Genomic DNA, 20,193 nt, shown 5'->3' on the forward strand with positions numbered 1-20,193 from the left:
CTAAAGTAGGAATCAAAAATCATTAAAAAATCCAAAGATTAGAGGAATCATAGGTTTAAAGAAGGAAATTATTTTTCTAAAATATTTATAATTGGGAAACGATCTAGTACAACCTCCTCATTTGAGAATTAAGAAAAAAAACTCACGATCACACTTCAGCTTTTTAAAATAATAAGACTGTCACATGTTTTGATAAGTGTTTTGTAGTTTTCAAAATGAATGCTCTTGCAAAAATTAACTCAAGTCTCATCACAACTTTGTCGAGTAGGCAAGGCAGGTATCATTATCCCTATCAAATGATGGTAAGGTAAATTTAGAAAAGAGAGTGGGGGAACCACTTAGACAGAAAAAGGGAAAAAATTCTAAAGCATGCCAACATGGTAACCAGAGCAAAGGAATGGAACAGATTATTTCAACAGTAAGCTTCCTCAGGCCAAATCAGCTTCTTTAACATTTACAGATTACAATCAATAGATTACAAACAGATAACCTACAAGCACTGATAAAATTTACTCCACAAGAAAATTCACAACATTGAAAAAACATACATCAGAACGATGAATGTTTGAAGTCACTTTACATATGTCTCATTAAAACTGATCAACTAAAAATGTAAAGATACAATTTTCAGCTTCAGAGAAGGAAAGAAAACAGTCTGCCTCCTTCCCTTTTTTAAAATATGATTTCCTTCAATTCAACAACAATTTAACAAACATATGTTAAGTAGCTACTGTACAAAACACTAAGCACTGGAAAAGATACAAAATTTAGATAAATCAAAAACCTCTCAAGGAATCTAATTGAAGAGCCAGATAAGAAACATAGATAAGTGCAATACACACTATTACATAATTAAGTACATTAGAAAGGCTTAAAATGTATTTCTTCTCTGCACTCCAGCTGACACCTTACAGAATAGAATTTGAACTTGAATGGTATGAAGCAGATGAGGCAGTTGGATATCAAAAGGCAAAGTGACTTGGGCAAGTCACTGAACTGCTCAGGGCCTGGGTAGCTTCATAAATTAAAAGTCATAAAAAGTCATAAATTATAACTTTCTCAAGTAAAAGGCAACTTGGTATAGTAGATAGCTCTGCTTCTAATAGAGGTTAGGAGTGTGGCTCCCAGCAAATTATTTAGCTATTCAGTATTTTCCTAAGAGAACTGCCTCCTAAGAGGCAAAATGAGGTGCTATCCAGCACAGGGAGAGGCAATTTCTTCACCTAAGAATTCTCTATACTCACAAAATCACAGGTCTAATCTCCAACACTAACTGGTTGAGCTCTGCATGATTCATAAGAAGCTCTCCAGAGCTAATAGTCTAAGAAAGGTACCAATACAAAATTAGAATTGGAGAACTTCATTTGTAAATTGATACAACTTAGCATAAAGACCTGGATGTGGGCTATAGAAAAACAGGGTATGAATTTCACTTAAAATAATAGCAGTGTTGCTCTAGGCAAGTTACTTATGCTCTCTGAACTTTACATATTAAAAAAAGGATAATACCTACTTTACAGAGTGCTGTGAACATCAAATTAGAAACCCTAAAATGCTATAGAAATGGGAACTGTTTGTTTTTTTTTCCCCCATTGGTATTAGTCCATCAAATAAAAACTATGGGAATGAAAAGAAATCCACAGCATCCTTTATGTTCACTTGGAGCAAATACCTTTTTCTTTCCTTTTTAATATCCTGAACTTAATAAACACTAAATGAATTAAATGAGTATTTCCATATACTACATTATAAAACCTATTATATTATAGAACATAAGGAAAGGATTATTCTCCTGGTTCTGAACATTTAAGTCTCTCCCGGTTTTTCTGAAACCATTCCTTTCCCCATTTCTAATGGCACAATAATAATTTTATATTATATTCATCATAATTGTTCAGTCAATAATCACCAATTAATATTCCCTTAGCTTCCAACTCTTTACTACAATAAAAATAGTAATTATAAATATTTTTGGTCATATTAGCCTTTTCCCCTCTTTCTTTGATGTCTCTGGGGCATAACTTTAGTAGGGGTGTTGCTGGGTCAAAAAATATGCAAATCAATCTTTCAATCAAAACATCTATTAAGCACCTACTAAGTACCAGGTCCTGTGTTATGTGAGAGAGTTACAAAGAAAGGCAAAAAATGATTCCTATCTATAAGGAACTGACAACCTGTTGGGGAAGACAACAAGCAAACAAATATGTACAAACAAACAAGCAATATACAGGGAAAAAAAGGAAATAATTTTTTAAAAAGTTTCCTCTAAATGATACTATTTTAATTAGGGCTTAAAGTAAACCAATAAGTGAAGGTAATGAAGCTAAGGTGCTGCAGGGGATAGAACATGGGAATTGATGGCAGAAAGATCTGAGTTTGAATCTAATCTCAAATATTTAATAGCTACATGAAAGACTCTGGTCTTGCCTCAGTTTTCTCAACTATAAATTAGGTACCTACTCCTGAGGAGTCAAATGAGATATCTGTAAAGTTCTGAGCTCAGTCTAGCACACAATAAGCATGTCATAAACGTTTAATGAAAATCATGATAAATGTTACCCTCCCCTTCCTACAGAAGGCGAACTAACTCCTTAATGGCACAGACTGTCTCTATCCTGAGAACAGCAAGTACTTAATATATATCAACTGAATTAGAAGGACTTCCTGAGCTGACCTCACTACTAGTCCCACTCCCAGTCACTGGTCTCACTTGGTAAATATAGTTCTAAACTGTTTACCAAAATAAGTAGAAAATTAATTCACAGCTCCACCTACAGTACACAAGTGTGCCTGTTTTCTCACAGCTTCCACACCAATTATTATCTCCCTTTTCAATCATCTTTGACAATTCCAGAGTTGCTTTAAATCTGTATTTCTCTCATTATTAGTGGTTCAAAATGTCGCCTCCCCCCTCCCCCCATGGAGACTTTTACAACTTGGACATCCTCCTTTTAAAATTTTGTCTATGTCCTTAGATTATTAATCTACTAGAGAAATGGTCATATTCTTATGAATTTGAGTCTGTTCATTATACATCTAATAAATGAAACTTTATCAGGAAAATAGGACACCAAATTATTCTGCCCCTCCCACTACATGCTCCCACTTAACTGTTTCCCTTACCTTTTAGAACCACTGGTTTGGTTGTGCAAAATCTTCCTAATGTTATGTAATCAAAATTGTCCCATTTATCTAATGTGGTCCTTTACTCGCTGTTTACTCAGCATCTTTCCCCCATTTACAGACACAAAAGGTAATTTCACCTTTGTTCCTCTAATTTGTTATCATGTAATCTTTTATGTCTGGATCATAAAAAGTTTATTTGAAGTTTATCTTGATATTGTTCATCTATACCTTAATAGCTGCCAAGACTTACTTTCCAGCTTTGCTAGCAGGTTACATTGTATTGTTGGCCCTTATTCTAATAGCTGGCATCTTGGGGTTTAAAAAAATACTATGTCAGCACTATGTTTGTTTCTCTATGTGGCTTATCTATCTCAACTTTTACTTTTTATCAGTACAAAAACTTTTGTTAATTACTTCTTGGAAGTACAGTTGTAAATGTGATGCTACTACCAAAATGTTTCTTTCTTACTTGTTTCATTATTTTCATTATACTTATAAATTTCATTATTTTCCCTGATCTTCTTGACCTTTTGTTCTTCCAGATTAATGTGGGTCTTTTTCTTAAGCTTTATAAAGAAATCTAATAATTTGATATGGTACTGAATACATAAATTCACATGCTATTGTTATTTTACTAAGGCTAACAAGGAGGAATTCGCAGTTTTCAACTTATTAATAGCTATTTTTTGTTTCTATGAAGTGTTTTATATAGCCACCTATTTCATAACTAGCATTTTAAGGTTTGTAGAACACTTTTAAAAGGCTATCTCATTTGATTCAAACAACAATCCTACGAAGTATATGATATATTGTTACCATTTCACAGATGAGGAAATTTGAGGTTAATAAGGTAAAACAGTTAGTGTCTGAACTAAGATTCATATTCAAGATTTTAATTCCAAGTTCAACATTCTATCCAATATGCCACCTAGCTGCCTTCATCTGTCTTCATAAATAGAAGCCCAAATGTTTTATACAATCTGTAACTATCTTGAATAGAATTTGTTTTCTATTTCTTCCTGACTAGTTTTATTGTTGATATATCTTACTATTTTGCTGGTTATTAATTATATCAATTAATTTTTAGCTATCTATAAAAAATAATAATTCTGTTTCTTCTTTGTATATATTTATTTTTTCAATTACTTTTTTTTTTTAAATCTTATGGTAGTGAGAATTTCTTAACACTATATCTAAAGAAGAGTGGAAATAATGAAAATTTTGGCTTTATTCCTATTCTTATTGGAAACCTCTCAAATTTAACTCTAATATATATAATTCTGGCTCTTGGTTTTAAATGGCTGCAAACTGCCATACTGAGAATCCAATGACAAATATATTTTCATGTATTATACATATTCTATAAAGAATTAACCTGTTAAGAAACAAATCTTTGCTTTTATATTATCTAATCATTATTATTATCACCCATAATATCTAAGATGCAATACAGAGAACCCTAATGGCAGAGGTGACAGATAATAGGTATAAAGTAAAACAAATAAAAGGTTTTATTCTTTAAGAAACTGGAATAAAATTTTGTTTTTTGATCTAAAAGAAAAAAAACAGCAGAGTAAACAGCATGTAGAAACAAATGTAGGCTTTTTACAACACAGCACTGAGTAAAATGTGCAAGCCAGCAATCAGGAAGAACTCAGTTCAAATTTAACTTTTGACATTTACTAGCATTCTGACCCCAGACAAACCAGATAAGATCTCTGAGCCTCAACTACCTCATCTTAAAACAAGGATGATAGTAATATTAGATACTATCCCGCAGAATTATTATGAAGTTTAAATATAATAATGTACACAAAGCATATTACAAGTCTTAATAAATATTACTTCTATTAGTACATTATCTTCATTTCACAATATGATTTTAATTAAATATCAACTACCAATAGACAAATTAGCATAGAACAGTACCTTCTATCTCCTACCAAAGGCTTCAGTTTCCTTTATCCATAGGATGTGAGCAACTGCCTAAATTCCCTCTCTCCAGTAAATTAAATGTTACCAACCAAGTAAGCACGGCAACATAGGAAAAATATACAGATATGTGAATCCTGAATTATTAAGCAAACCACTCCCTTCTCCTTTCCATGAGGCATTTAGGAACTATTTTTTAGAATTAATGTATATGTACAAAATGAATTAAAACTATTAGCAAATCTTTTACGCACCAGATTGTTTTTAAAACAGTAAAAGTATTTTTTTTTGTATTTTAATTTAATTTAATTTTTAATTTTAATTTTTTTTTAAAGTAACATATATTTCAGGTTTCATAGGGTGCAAATCTTTGTTCTTAAAACCAAAATACTATTTGTTGAAGAAGGGAGAAAAAAGCAACTACATCAAAAGTTGTGATCATACACCCAAGCATCCTCACAAAAAAGGATTCTGTGGGTCCCAAATACATACCTCATATTCTGCTGTATTCACAGTTAGTGATGGAACTAAAGCAAAGAGCTCACTTAGTGTCTTTAATATAAGAGGTCGCGTGTCACAACTCAGCTTTGGTGAGAGGGCACTCCATGTGGAACGTATGCAAACAACCTATAAAGGGGGGGGGGGGGGGAGAAAGAGACATTAACAAGAACAATTTCAACTCAACAAGAAAACCATATAGTTGAAGTCTTTTCTGAATAAAGGAAAAGATCAAGATACCAAAAGGGGATACAAAATTTAATATTTGCTAAAAGCATTTTTTATAAAATTTAGCAAAAAACTAAATATAAATTAAACCAATGAAAACCAAGAACACATCAACAGGGGAGAGGGAGGAGAGGGAAGGGTTGTTATTACCATAGTCATTGTTAGAACAGGAGAATTTGTGCCTCTGTCTGTCTATCTGTCTCTATACACAGATACTCTCTGTCACATATAATCAATTCCATTTTATCTCCATATAAACCCAAGACTATTCTTTAGGGCAGGGGAGGAGGGAAGGATGCCATCTCATCCCTAAAGTAAGTGTTTTCAATACTTCCTCCTTTTTTTCTTATTCAGTTAGGTTGCTACTTCTTCACTTGACATCTATATTATGAATAGATCTCTTTTTCAAAGTATGCTGACATTTCAAAATAGCTTTGAATGCACTTTTATCAGAGGACCCTAACAAAGTAAATTATAATTCATTAACCTGGGAGATCTCCAACTTTTACATCATAGTTTCAGCCTCCTGACACTGTGGCACCTATAATCACGAATTTCCTCAGCTACGAATGCTTCTAACCCATTCAAATTACTTTCTATTTACTTTGAGTGTGTGTGTGTGTGTGTGTGTGTGTGTGTGTGTGTGTAAAACGCATCACAATGTTTAAATATTATTTTGCCACACAAAATTTACATTCCTTGAAGACAGGGACAATTTATTTTAAATAATCAACACAACATAATGCCGAGATTATACTGAGCATTTAATATAATTTGCTGTCTTCAATACAGTTTGTTGATTGACTGACTGAAGATTTTACCTAGAGTATCATTGGTCAAATTTGAACCTAAAAGTAGAAAAGAAGATCCAATGACAGCTTTTGCAGTGGGGAAGAGGTGAGGAGAATTAAAAATCAATATGTCCTGGCCTAAAGACAACCCTAGGTATTCATGTCTAGATACAACAGGGAAATGAGAAAGGAACTTTCACTGGGACATTCAAAATTGAAAGCTGAAATACTTACTTAGTCTACCAACAGAAAAGTGTTCAAACAATATGGAAAAAAAAAACTAAAGAAAGAACCCAAAAACATCTTTCAAAACTTAAAATAGGAGAAAAATTTGTAGACTTTTAGTGATTGAGAGAACTGCTTATTTATCCTTTTTATCTAAGAATTCTATTTTAGGTATTAGTTTGTTTTTTAATCAAATTTTAAAATTCGGAATGCAACATGGCCCAAATAAATAATGATGGTTACACATGAAAACACAAATCTATTTAGCTGCCAAGATTTTATATTGTTTTAGTGATGACTATTGATTTGTTGATTGTTTGGGGTTTTTTCCTTTACATCCAAGAAACTTCCCAAAACCCTATCTAACTGCCATCCCAAAGAAAAAAGTTAAGCAAACCCAAGCAAAAGAAAAAACTGGTCTAATAATCTATACAATAGTTAATACCAGTAGTTCTCTACATCTCTATCAAAAGGAGAGAGTTATGTCTCATCATCAGTCTTTGGGAAATAAAACTAATTAGCTATCTACCTTCAATCTGAGTTCAACTGACCATTAGTATTATTTTTATTTACAGTAATGTTTTCATTGTACATTTTTTTTATTTTCTTTGACCTGCATCAGTTCATACGAGCCTCCCAATGTTTCTATGAATTATGTGTTGTTGTTTTTTTAATACAATTACCATCTAAAAATAGAGATGAGCATGTAAACACATGTAAGGGAAAGTACTGTGATTATAATACTGTGATTATATACTGGTTTTTTCATATTATTTAAAGGCAAAAAAAAAGTTTAAAAGTCTCTCAAAATAAATACGGGGTCCTATCTATTTTGACTGACATAAGATTACAATTAATTTGAATGTTCATACTAAGGGGTTTTTTTTTTTTATAAGAGGGATGATTTTTTTTTCCCCACTTGTGATTTCTCTCACCAGATACCAAATTAGTTTTACAAGAAAAGCAGCCTCCTCTAAAATAAATCATATTGCTACAAATATACAACAAAACAGTAGTTTAAAGTGACAAGCTCACTAAAGAAACTGTCTGCTTCAACAAATTTAAGAAAAATATGATTCCCAAAATAAGCAATGTTTTTGGCAGTAATTCTTGTGCTCTAAGTATGGCTTTGTTCCTTTGAAGAAGAACAGATAACTATCTTTTTCTTCATTGACAATCAAAGCTATTTCTAGAAATTCATAAGAACAGCTTAATTTTTTTGTCCAAAGCTTCTTCAAATAAAGTAAAAGTGTTATTAAAAGATCTGACAAGGGAAAGAGAGTTCTTTACTGGGAAGAAAACTTATTTGCCCTTCTTATGACATCAAATGAAATTGCTTTCACAATTAAGATACTTGAGTCTCCAATAACTTTCTAGCCTGCCTTCATACTATCTTCCTCCCATCAAACTGCCACATATTCTGCTCATCAAAAGTACATGTGTTTTTCCTGTTTCTATGCTTTTATTTGAATTGTTTCCTTATACCCCGGAAGATCTTTTCCCATCTTCTCAATGGATGAATTTCTATTCAGACTTTTATCTACTCATGTTAGGAAATCCAAGAACCTGATAAGAAATGCATCATAGAGAACACTGATTTGTTCCAAGAACAATTGGAAGAAACATCTTGAAAGAAAATTGTAATGGGAATATAACCCAAATTATTAGGAGCCTAAGAAAACAGACAAGGAATTCAGGGGAAGAATCGCAAACCTACAACAGAGAAATGACAGGAAATTTTCAGTTTTGATCTGTCAAAAAAAGAGAAGTTGGATTTCAGGGGTTCTATAAATATGGATGGGGGGGGGGTTTACATGTTTACCTCAAATATATTTGTTTCTCTCTGTAATTCCATTTTATGAATTAAAAAAAAACTTGAAGAAGGGGATCCATAGATTTCACCACACTGCCAAATGGGTCTAAGTCACACTCAAAAAAGATTAAGAAACTCTGCTTTAAAAAGTGAAAACAATTCAAAACTTTAATATGACCAAGAATTAAAAGTGCTGGGGGCCTTATATAGAATAACCATCTCACTTTGGCAATTCTTAAAAAGAAGGAGAAGTTTGACATGCACTCTGGGTATTACATAATTTCTATTCATTGGAGAATGACTAAAACTGTGGTACATGAATGCAATGGAATATTACCGTACCACAAGAAACAACTAAATGACACGTGGGAAGTCTTACATGAACTCATGCAGACAGAAGTAAACAGAACAAGGAAAACAAGATACACAATGACTGCAAATAGGAAGAACAATGAAAGGAAACCAAATGCTGTGTTATGTATAATAACTAAGCCTAGCCCTAGAAAAATGAGCTAAGAAAATTTAGTTCCTTCCTCGCTTTGCAGGAGGAAGGGAAAAGGAAGGAGTAGGGAGGACAGATGGATGCGCAATAGTTTGTATGTACTATCAGATATAACGTGCTGATTGGCTTTCCTGAACTGTGTGTTTTTTTTTTTTTTTTTCCTTACAATTTTAAAGGAGATGGATCACTGGGTAGAGGAAGAAAAAGAGTTATCTTTAGAAATCAAAATGAGATGGATTTTTTCCCCTTTTGGTCAGAATTTTCTTGCATATCATAATAAATATGGAAAGAATTGCACATATTTAACCTACATCAGATTATCTGCTACTCCCCTTTGGGGAGGGGAAAGGGAAGAAGAAAAATTTGGAACAAAAAAACTTACAAAAATTAATGTTAGAAATTATCTTTATGTGTATTAGGAAAAATAAAATGCTATTCAAAATTTTTAAAATGAAAAATAAAATGAAGAGGGTGTGCTAAACAAGAAAGTTAAAAATGTTTACATGTAATTGAGAAAAGCAAAATAAAAAGTAAATGTAGAAAAACAGAAATTAAAATGAGAGAAAAAGATCACTGACATTTTTACAAGGTAAAGGTGTGAATTGGGTTGCAAACTATATCATGAAGGGGGTATAACCTGATATGCCAAAGTTTCAAGGTAAAAGTTATAATCAAGTGTCAAGATACTCTTGCTATGTTGGGGTTTTTTTTAAGACATTTGATTTTTTGAATCATTTAATGTTTTTATTTTTATTTCTATATTTTATTCAAATTTGTCATGACAGTTACGGATTATTTCAATCAAATGAACAATCAATATAATCCTTTTCTGGTATAGGTTTATCAAACTTTCTCTTTTATTCTGTCTCATAAAACATACAGTGAAAGAGAAAACAAAATAAACTCTAAAATACAGTCCTAACACTCCTACAAAAGTGAGTGAAAGATCAATACTTAAGAAGTTGGATTAATGGCAACCTGGAAGGATGTAGGATACAGCTAGCTAGCTGGATGGAGCATTTGGCCTGGAGTCAAGACCTGAGTTCAAATCCATACTCAAGACACTTACTAGCTGTATGATGCTGGACATGTAAATCAATTAACTTCTGCTTGATTTAATTCACTACAGAAGGAAATGGCAAACCATTCTTTATCAAGAAAAATCCCATGAACAGTTCATGGAATCATCAAGAGTCAGACACAGCCAAATACCTCACCTACAATGACAACAGAAGGCTATGAGAAGTATTTGGAAAGTTATGTCAAATAATTTTTATAGGTTAATTAATCCTTTGGAAGAGAAGCTATATTCATTGAGCTTGCTGCTGAGGATATGGGTACACCAATAACCAGAAAATCAGGATCTGAATTCAATTCAAACTGCAAAAGCAATGTAAAATATGCAGAATTAAATTCAGGAATGGAAACAATAGTATGGTGGAATACTTGGGAAGAAATTATACAAATGTAAGAGCAGGATTTGTCACATATAAGCACAGAAGAAACAGATCAGGGATTACCAATGATCGAAAATTAATAAAGAATAAATAAGAAAGGATGATTATTATTAAATTTTACAAATAATACTAGGGATGTGATACTGCCAAATATAGTAACAACACATATTTTCAAATTATTGACAATTATGTGATAGTGGGTAGAGTAGTACATTTAGAATAAGAAAGACCTATGTTCAAATTCCCTCTGAACTCTACCATCTGTATATAAGGAAATTCACTAACTCCTCTAATACTGAGGTGATTTTTGAAGACTTAGCTATAAATTAGAAATGGTTTGTGATCTGCATAGGGAAAGAAAACAGAATCATAGCTGGAAGATATGTCACTAATAATTACTAGTCAGGTATATCTGCAATATTATACACAGTGACATAGTTCCCCTTCCTCATATTTCCTAATCTCACTGAAGATTAGTACCTTACCTACCTCTAAAATTATCTCCAGGTTATCCTATCACTGTTCTCATTGTATTTTCCCTTATTAGAATGTGAATTCTTTCAGAACAGCAATGTGAAAGGTTCTTTGCATCTCAAACATTTCACATACTATATGTTATGTAGCAAGTGCTTAATAAATGTTTGTGGATTTAACTTGATAACATATTGCCAATTGACAAGCATTGATGATAAACAAGTATCACAAAATTATGTTCAGTATTGAACTGTCCAATTAAAAGCTATGTGAAAAGGGGTTCAGGAATTCTAGGATTAAAAAATAAGACTTAAGAGAAGTTTCCTGTATGATTTGCCCTAGAAAAGCAGAAGGGAGTGATGTTATAATGATCATTAAGACCGCCTACACTAATTCTGTTCAAGAGCACAATAAATACTTAGGGAGGATATGATTTTAATGTGGAAATGTTTGAAGGATTGTCATACAGAAAAGTCATTAGACTTATTTGATTTGTTCCCAGAAAAAAAAAAAAAACTTGAACTACTGAAAATGATAGGAAGGAAGATATGAGGGAATCAATATAAAGAAAAACTAGAGGTAATGAGACATTGGGGGAGGGAGGGAAGATCTTTCACATAGAAACTACTAGGACCACTTCTAGGGAATTTTGCTTTGTTTTGTTCATTAAAAAAATAATAAATTGGTAAAGATTGGCATGGGGGAGAAAGGGGGGAGATCATGGCTGTTATAGGTTGAACTAGCTGACCTCTGAGGTCCCTTTCAAGTCCCTATTAATTCCCTAACCACTGGTCCTTTTTCCCAGCAAAAATGGGAAAAAGCACTGTCATATGAAGAGTTTTGGGAATCGATCTACACAAAGCAGGGGTGCAAGAAGACCTTTGGCTCACTGTGCATTTTTAGCAAAGGGATCACAGAAGTGCCAGATATTAGGAAGCAGTGGGCTACAAATAGAAGAAGACCTCAGTTTTGCCACTTCTTCCTCACAGGACTTGGAACAAGTCCTTTCATCTATCTAAAAGAGTCTCCTTATATATTTAATGAGGGGGATGGGCTGACCTCCCAGGTCTCTTCTAATTCTGAAACTATGTTCTTTGGTTCTGATGTGAAAGGAAGGCACATGGATCTGTAGTTAGAAGAATGACAAAATTTCAGAAAGAAATTTTTAAAAAGAAAGGGACCCAGTCTAACAAATCCCCAAGTACCTCAAAAACCATAAGTTAAGAGATGTAAAATGTCTCTCCTTCAGGCTCCTATTCACCTTCTAGTTCCCCTGATGAAAAGATGCAGATGTCTTAATACAGTGAGCGATGTTTCCTAATGCTTATTGTACTGATCTACTTACATGAACTGACAACACTTCAGCAAAAAGTAGAGAGTTTGTTTTTCAGGTACAGCATTCTGCATGGATTCATCATCCATTTTCATCAGATACCTTCATATTATGCACCAATGTAACAATGGTAAGAATATGCACAAAATATTCTTCAATGTGGAAATGCCTAGCAGTCTGTAAGCTTTAATCTTCAAAGTCACCAAAATGATAGGTAGTTTTAAATGCAACTTCAAAGATTAGAAATCTATTACAATTAGCAAAAATACTACAAAATCACAAGCACAAAAAACGATTTAGAATCCACAAAGCTAACATGCTGACAATTTTTTTCAACTGACATGAAATTAAAGCAAAGCAACTAAAAACTCCACCAGCAGAAAGAATCCAATACTATCCATCAAAGCTTTAAAAAGAGCTGAAGGGATTGTTATGAACCTATTCCATAAAGGAATTGTTATGAATTCCATTCCATTGAGGAATATAGTTTAGTGCCATTTTATATTGAAAAATCAGCATGCTGTGTATCAAAAGTAATTGCTGAATTAAGCAGTCACTTCAATGGCCCCAAAAACACTTTAGAGAGCAATTTTAAACTGTAAAAATGAAGCTTTTAGGAATGCCTATTGAGTTAAGTCCATTTTATGAACAAGCAGCTCCACAAGTACACTTCTAGTATAACCAGTGTTGACGGCTGCTGAAACTTAACCTGATTATATGTTTGATGAAAATGACCTTCTCTTCCCCCGCCTAACTACCAGCATACAGAGATTTTTAGGAAGCAAAACTGATCAATTTTCCTTCATAGAAAAAGACAGAATCAATCTCTGAGACTGAAATAAGTTATACAAATCTAGTTAGAGACAGACAGATCAGTACCACACTAAGTAAAATCCTCCTGAAGAGATTAATCTTAGGTTCACAGGACAGTCAGATTTAAAGTGGAAGAAAACTGGAAATTACTGAAATTCAATCCCTTCATTTTACAAATAAGGAAAGCTGGAATCCAGAATGGTTGTGACCTTTCCAAGCTAACAAAGTAAGTAAGGGATAATCAGGAAAACTGAAACCTAAACAAGAGAGAAAGTGAATAGGTAAAAGAAAAGAATATGCAGCTGAACCACCTCAGGAAACACTCCTGTCATTCAAACATCCTAAAAAGTTAACAAAATAATATTCAATGGAATATCCAAAGAAGCAGTGCTCAATGACTGCTCACAAACCAATGAGACTAATTGCTTGACTGATGGCTGGAAAAATGTAACTAATGACCAAAATTTCTCTGTAGAATATAACTGAAAAAAACCTAAAGATACCAAAGAGAACAACTACTATACATTACATGAGTAAACTGAGGAGCAAAAAGGTAAACTGACTAGATAAAAACTATAAAACTAACGTACAATTAGGATTAAAATCCAGATCTCCTACTGCCCAACTCAATTTTTTTACTGTTTTTTTATTCTTTCCTCTTTCTACCTTCATATGATTTGGGAAAATAATTAACCATTTATTCTGAGGAATTCAGCTACAAAAAAAAAAGATCCATTATAACTTTTTATAATAAAAAATGTTATTAGAGAACTAAGAATCCAAACCCAAGTATTTAAAGACCAAAAATAGGATAGTTTAAGAATCACTCTGGGACTTGGCAAATTACTGATAAAGCAAATCACTAGCAAAGTAAAACAATGTAAGCCCACTTAATACCTGCTTAGGAATGGCCATACACTATCACTATGCATAACCCTACTAAACTTTATTCATTTGTCCCATGAAAAGACCACATTATACAAACATTATCAGAGATGGTTAGAGATATAGGAACAGTGTTTTTATACATTCAAAGAAACATGATGATGATGATGATGATAAGTAGAATAATATTAGGAATGATTACTTTATCAAGATGGTAGGCATCTCTTTTTGGATATTCTACAGACATTTTAAACTCAAAATGTAAAAACTGGAATTAATGATATTTCTTCTCAAGCCTACCCTTTTAAAGATCTCCATTTCTATTGATGGTTCAAGTTCACAATCTTAGAGTTATCTATGACAACACTTTTTCTCTCACCCCCTACTGCAATCAATTACGAAACTTCAATGAGCTGACTTTTAGGTCAACTATTGACTCCACTCACAAAGCCTGTACACTAGTGCGTGACCTCATCAACTCCAGCCTGGAGTTGTCCAGCCTGCAATGGTTTTTTAATTGGCCTTCTGTGAAGGTTTTCTTGGAGGCAGACTTCGTCTCAGTTGAAATAAATAATTACTCCAAAATCGCAGCCAGCTGATAAAAGTGCAAACGTTTATTTCTCCTTCCAAAATTAGCCCGGTTAGTTGAGGCCTATCTCTCTGCCTGGCTCCAAGAGATCTTGCAGCTTTGTCCTTGGCTTCTGCCTCGGCTTTCTTCAGCCTCCAGTCAGCTCCGACTCGTGGCTTCTCAGTCTCCAGTCTGTCCCAAGCTCCAAGAGCTCCCTCTATTTATGTGATCTCCCAAAGGTTAATTCCGCTTTCTGGAGGGAGAGGGATTCTGGGTTATCTCCCAGAGGGCTCTCTGGTCCTGAGAGAGGTGTGAATTCAGACTAAGCCCTACATGTGTGAACTCCATTGAGTACTTAGATACTGATTAGCTCTCTAAAGGTGTGAACACAAGCATTGTTTCCATCAGTATTAGTAACTTATCAACTTGTAAGGATTCGCTCTAAGGTGTGAACCAATAAGCACTGTATCAATTCTATTGAGTTAACACCAGGATTCTGATATCACCCTTGAGTTTTCACCTTGTTTCAAGTTGAGTTGACACTAGGATTCCAACAGCCTTTCTGCTTCTAGTACTCCCTAATCCATTCTCCACATAGCTACCAAATTAATAGTCCCAAAATAGTGTCTTTAACAAAAAACAAAAAAACTCTGGCCTAGATTTTAAGGCTTTCTACAATCTGGCTCCCATACAACTTTTAAGTCTAATTTCATATTACTTCCTTTCATGTTCTGTGTTTTATAACAAAAATAGCCTACAAGCTATTCCTAACATATGTCATTAAGCCCTCCACCTCCCTGTATAAGTAGCCCATGTTAAAGAGGCATTCTCTCCTAAACTTGGCTTCTTGAATCCTGAAGACATAATTTATGATATTCCCTCATCATCCAATTCTTAACTTTCATCTCCCCACTCCATACCAAATTTCCTTTGTAAATATTCTGTACATATTGTATATATTATATACATTTAGTGAATCTGCACTGAATGTAAACAGAGAGGGCAGGAATTATCTTGTTTTTGTGTCTCTAGCATGGAGCACCAAACCTGTAAATAGCAAAGGCTCAATAAATATTTGTTCAATTGGAAAATCAATTGAAACTAGGGTCAACCATTAAATTTGTATCTTAAAGCAACTGGACAAACAGCAATAGAGTTGGTGTAAGGGAAAAATGGAAATTAAAGAAAGATGCTTAGGGCAGCTAGGTGGAGCAATGGATAGAGCACTAGCACTGAGGTCAGGAGGACCCGAATTTCAAATATGATCTCAGAGACTTAACACTTCCTGGCTATGTGACCCTGGGCAAGTCACTTAACCCCAATTGCCTCAGGGGGGGGAAAAGAAAGAAAGAAAAGAAAAGCATAATAGTAGAGTTTGATTGTGATACCCAAAGAGAAGTATTAAATAAGATTACTGCGAAATAAAGTGTAGCAAGATTTGGGTTCAAATTCTATCTCTATGCCATTTGAAATGAGCAGAACCAGATCATTATACACAGTAATAACAAGATTATGCAAAGATCAATTCTGATGGACATGACTCTCTTCAATAATGAGAAGATTCAGATCAGTTCCAATGGTTTTCTGATGAAGAGAGTCAGCTACACCCAGAGAGAAGACTATGGGAACTGAGTGTGGATAACAACATAGCATTTTTACTTTTTTTGTTGTTGTTCACTTGCATTTTGTTTTCTCTCATTTTTCCCTTGTTGATCCAATTGTTTTTTTGTGCAGCAAGATAATTGTATGAATATGTATACATATATTGGATTTAACATATATTTTAACATGTTTAACATATATTGGATTACTTGCAATCTAGGGAGAGGGTGGGGGAAAGGAGGGGAAAATTTGTAACACAAGTTTTTGCAAGGGTCAATGTTGAAAAATTATCCATGCATATGTTTTGAAAATAAAAAGCCTTAATAAAAAAAAATTCCATCTCTACTTTTTACTTGATATGTAGGCCCTGGGCAAATTATTTTATGTCTTTGCATCTTCATCTCATGATCTGTGAAATAAAAAAATCAATACTCATACCATCTACATAGGGTAGTTGTGAGGATCAAATGAAATGTGTGTGTAAAATGCTTTACAAATTTAAAAGGATCATGTATGATGTCAGCTAAAATTAGTATGTAAGAGTATGGTAGTATTTAGTTCTTGCTGTAATTTGTCTTTTTAGTCATACTCTATTTAATATATTATTTCCATAAGCATGAAATATGAGGCAAAACAAAGTGGAGGTGAAAGAGAGAAATTAATCTCAAAAGATCAATGTGATATTAAAAGAGATTGTAACCTCTTTGAGAGAAAGAACTTGGCATATGATAAGGCCTTAAATGCTTTTTCATTCAAAGTACTTTAAAAAAAACTTTTAAAATAAAATTAAATTAGGAAGATATGAAAGAAACAGATAATTAACTGTTAATAGATGGCCTTAGCTAAATTTAGTTGAGCAGAATTGGGTGGTGATGATTACTGAACACAGTCTGTGCTGGATTAACACAAAAATGGTCAGGTGAAGGTCCCTTGTTTTTTACTTATGAACCCTCATCCCATAGGAAGAAATGGAGCAGGGGAAGCAGCAGGTAGAAGAGATACACTAGTGGAGGAAAAAAAAAGTGGATACATATTATCAACCCAACATAAATAAAAAGGCCCACAATATTCTATGGAAAATGTCAACAAAGAGATTGGCTATCTTTTCAAGAAATGTATTCACAACACAATAGAAACCCTCCCAAGACTAGTAAAGCTTGAAGACCCCTGTATGGATAGACACAGAAACAAATGATATTTTCAGAAGGATGTTAGAAAGCTTTGCTAGGGATTATGAAATCCTAGGCAAGAAACAAAAGACCTTATGGGTGCAGGTGGTATCTGCATCATGACTGCTGACTGAAGTTAAGGATTTTAGAATAAAAAGAACGATTTCAGAAGTGAACAGCTGGTTGAGCAGATGGTGCCTGAGAATGGGATTTGAATTTTTGAACCAGGGCTTAAAATATAGGAATGATGGGCTTTTAGCCAGCAATGGAGTATGCCTCACAAGGATGAGTAAAATTATATTTGCCTGGACTCTTGTGAATCTAATCAAGAGGGCTTTAAAATGAAAACGAGAAGAAACAAAACAGCTGCTCGATATCTACCTGTCAAACCAGTAACCACAGGACATCAGCAGGTGCACCCTACACCAATGCACATGCAACCTGTGATGTCACCAACACAGGCTACCGATACCCAACATAACTCCTCTGTAATGTAGGAAGTGTTAAAAAGTTCCCCTACTTGAAAACTGCACCACCTTGCAACCAATATGATGAAGATCCTCTCTAAACTTAGCCAGGCTGACTGTAAGATGATAAAACATATGGCCCATCACTGTACCTACATTCAAAACCATATCAGGTCAAGGAGGACTTGTCACAGCTTACTCTGTGGGAGCAATAACATTTCAGAAGCCACAAATAGCTCCTCTTCCTCTCCAGAACTGGACACAAGAAAAAGGGCTCCCATATGGAGGATGAGTGGTACACAGGAGATGAGAGCCAAGAAAAAAGCCAAAAGTAGAACCCAAGGTCTCAAATGAATATACATAAATGAATAAATGATGGTAATCATCACAATCACATTTATAAAGTGCTGTAAGGTTTGCAAGGCACTTTACATATATTAACTCATTTGATCTTCACAATTGCTCCTTACTCTGTATAAATTTATACATGACCTTGACAGCTAGACCATTTGAGTAAAAATTTCCTTGTGAACAGGAATTATGTCATTCACAACATTTCCATACAACTAGCAAAGTGTATGGTATACAAATCATACTTGGAATATATCTATTAACTGAGTAAGCTTACATCAATTTTTGATACCCTCTGGCTTTTCTTTGGTCCAATTATTCCACAGAAAATTCTAAAGGTTGTTTTTTTTTAAATAATATATTCTCATTCTCTCTCTCTCTCTCTCTCTCTCTCTCTCTCTCTCTCTCTCTCTCTCTCTCTCTCTCTCAGCTAAATGAAGTATGATGCTATATATGGAGACATCAAGGTCCCTTATAAGCTGGTGATTCTCAGAGTAAACTGGAAATCTTGATACAAGGGGGCAAAATGTATAAGAATCACTGACTACTATAGAAACATTCCATTCTGAAAACTAATCATCAGGGGTCAAAACTCTGGATCTTCAAAGGCTATGGAAGAGGAATTTACAAAATCTAAAAGATTCTAAGTGAGGATGCAGGGAAGTGTTGAAAGTATAGCCCTGGTTATTACAAATTCATCTGCTGTCCAAGGCAAAACAAAGAGGTTCATCACCAATTTGGTCAACAAGTGATCAATTTTTTGACCACACAAAACATAGGATGAAAACAAAATGGCCCTTGTACATGCGTAACTCCCCTCTATTTCTACAATGACTATTAAATACTGGAAGAAGAGAACAAGACTGCATACAATAAGCACTCAGTAGAAATGTTTTTATTCCAATCCATGCATTCATTCATATCAGTATTGACCAGGCTCTGTCCCTTATGGCCTTCAAGACCTTGGACAAGTTACTCAACTACTCTAGGCCTCAATGGCAATCTTTAAAATGAGAAGATTACATTTGTGATCTCAGAAATGTCTTCTAAGTTTATATTTAGGATCCTATGACGATAGCAAATACCTGAAAATATTAAGAATCAAAATGGAAGAATACTTCATGGGGTTGTTCTATAGAAAGCCTGAAATGCATCACACTCCAGGAGGCTATATACTATACTAGTTGTAAAAACAACTAGCCTTGTTTTTACTGATAGTGGTCATAGGCAAAATAACCATTATATTATATAAATACCTGCAGTTTATTTTTGTTTTTGTTTTTTTACCAATCTCTGTTCTAACGGATGAAGTAAAGAAATTCTATGAATAACTTGACAGGATCCTTGATCACTCCCACCAAAAAAAAGCTAACCACATCTGGTTCCTTCAAATAATCATGTGTCCATTTCCCTTGCCACTTATGGTTGCTGTCCAAATTGCCTAAAACATAGTGAGTAGAACAGAACAACAGACATGACAGAAGGTGGTATTTTATATTTATACATATATATCATGTGTACATAGATATAGTATGTGTGAGTGTGTATATAGGTGTGTGTATACATATACACACACACACATATATTACTTTCCTCATTTATGACATCATGATCCTTTTAATCCAGCCTGATACGTTTTGGAAGCTGTTAAACTGTACTACTAATGTTGAATTTACTCTAGGACCAAGAGTCCCAGATGATTTTTGCATAAAGTACTATAATTATAGCTATTTATATTGCACTTCTAAAGACAATTTTAAAAATTCAAGGATAGAACTTTACAATTATTCTTATTAAATTTCATTATTTTTCATTTTTTCCTGCTTTAAGATAAGGCTATCAATAAATAAATAATTTAATTTTTTTATCATTGTATTTTCCACTACTATTTCTTCCATCATTTCCCTAGGCACATTTCACATAAAGCTATTTTTTAATGGCAAAAGCATAAAATGGAAG

The 20,193-nt window shown here is 33.7% G+C and overlaps 1 protein-coding gene across 6 annotated transcripts in view; it reads right to left on the minus strand.

The window, feature by feature from the left end:
* Positions 1 to 20,193, minus strand: part of FOCAD (focadhesin) — a 352,199-nt gene that overhangs the window by 130,878 nt on the left and 201,128 nt on the right. For all 6 annotated transcript variants that reach the window (XM_031969053.1, XM_031969044.1, XM_031969047.1 and 3 more), the window contains one exon: positions 5,551 to 5,685. In XM_031969053.1, the coding sequence (XP_031824913.1) occupies positions 5,551 to 5,685 (135 nt within the window). The remainder of the gene's footprint in view (positions 1 to 5,550; positions 5,686 to 20,193) is intronic.

The sequence above is a fragment of the Sarcophilus harrisii genome, chromosome 1, assembly GCF_902635505.1.
Source record: "Sarcophilus harrisii chromosome 1, mSarHar1.11, whole genome shotgun sequence".
NCBI classification, from domain to species: domain Eukaryota; kingdom Metazoa; phylum Chordata; class Mammalia; order Dasyuromorphia; family Dasyuridae; genus Sarcophilus; species Sarcophilus harrisii.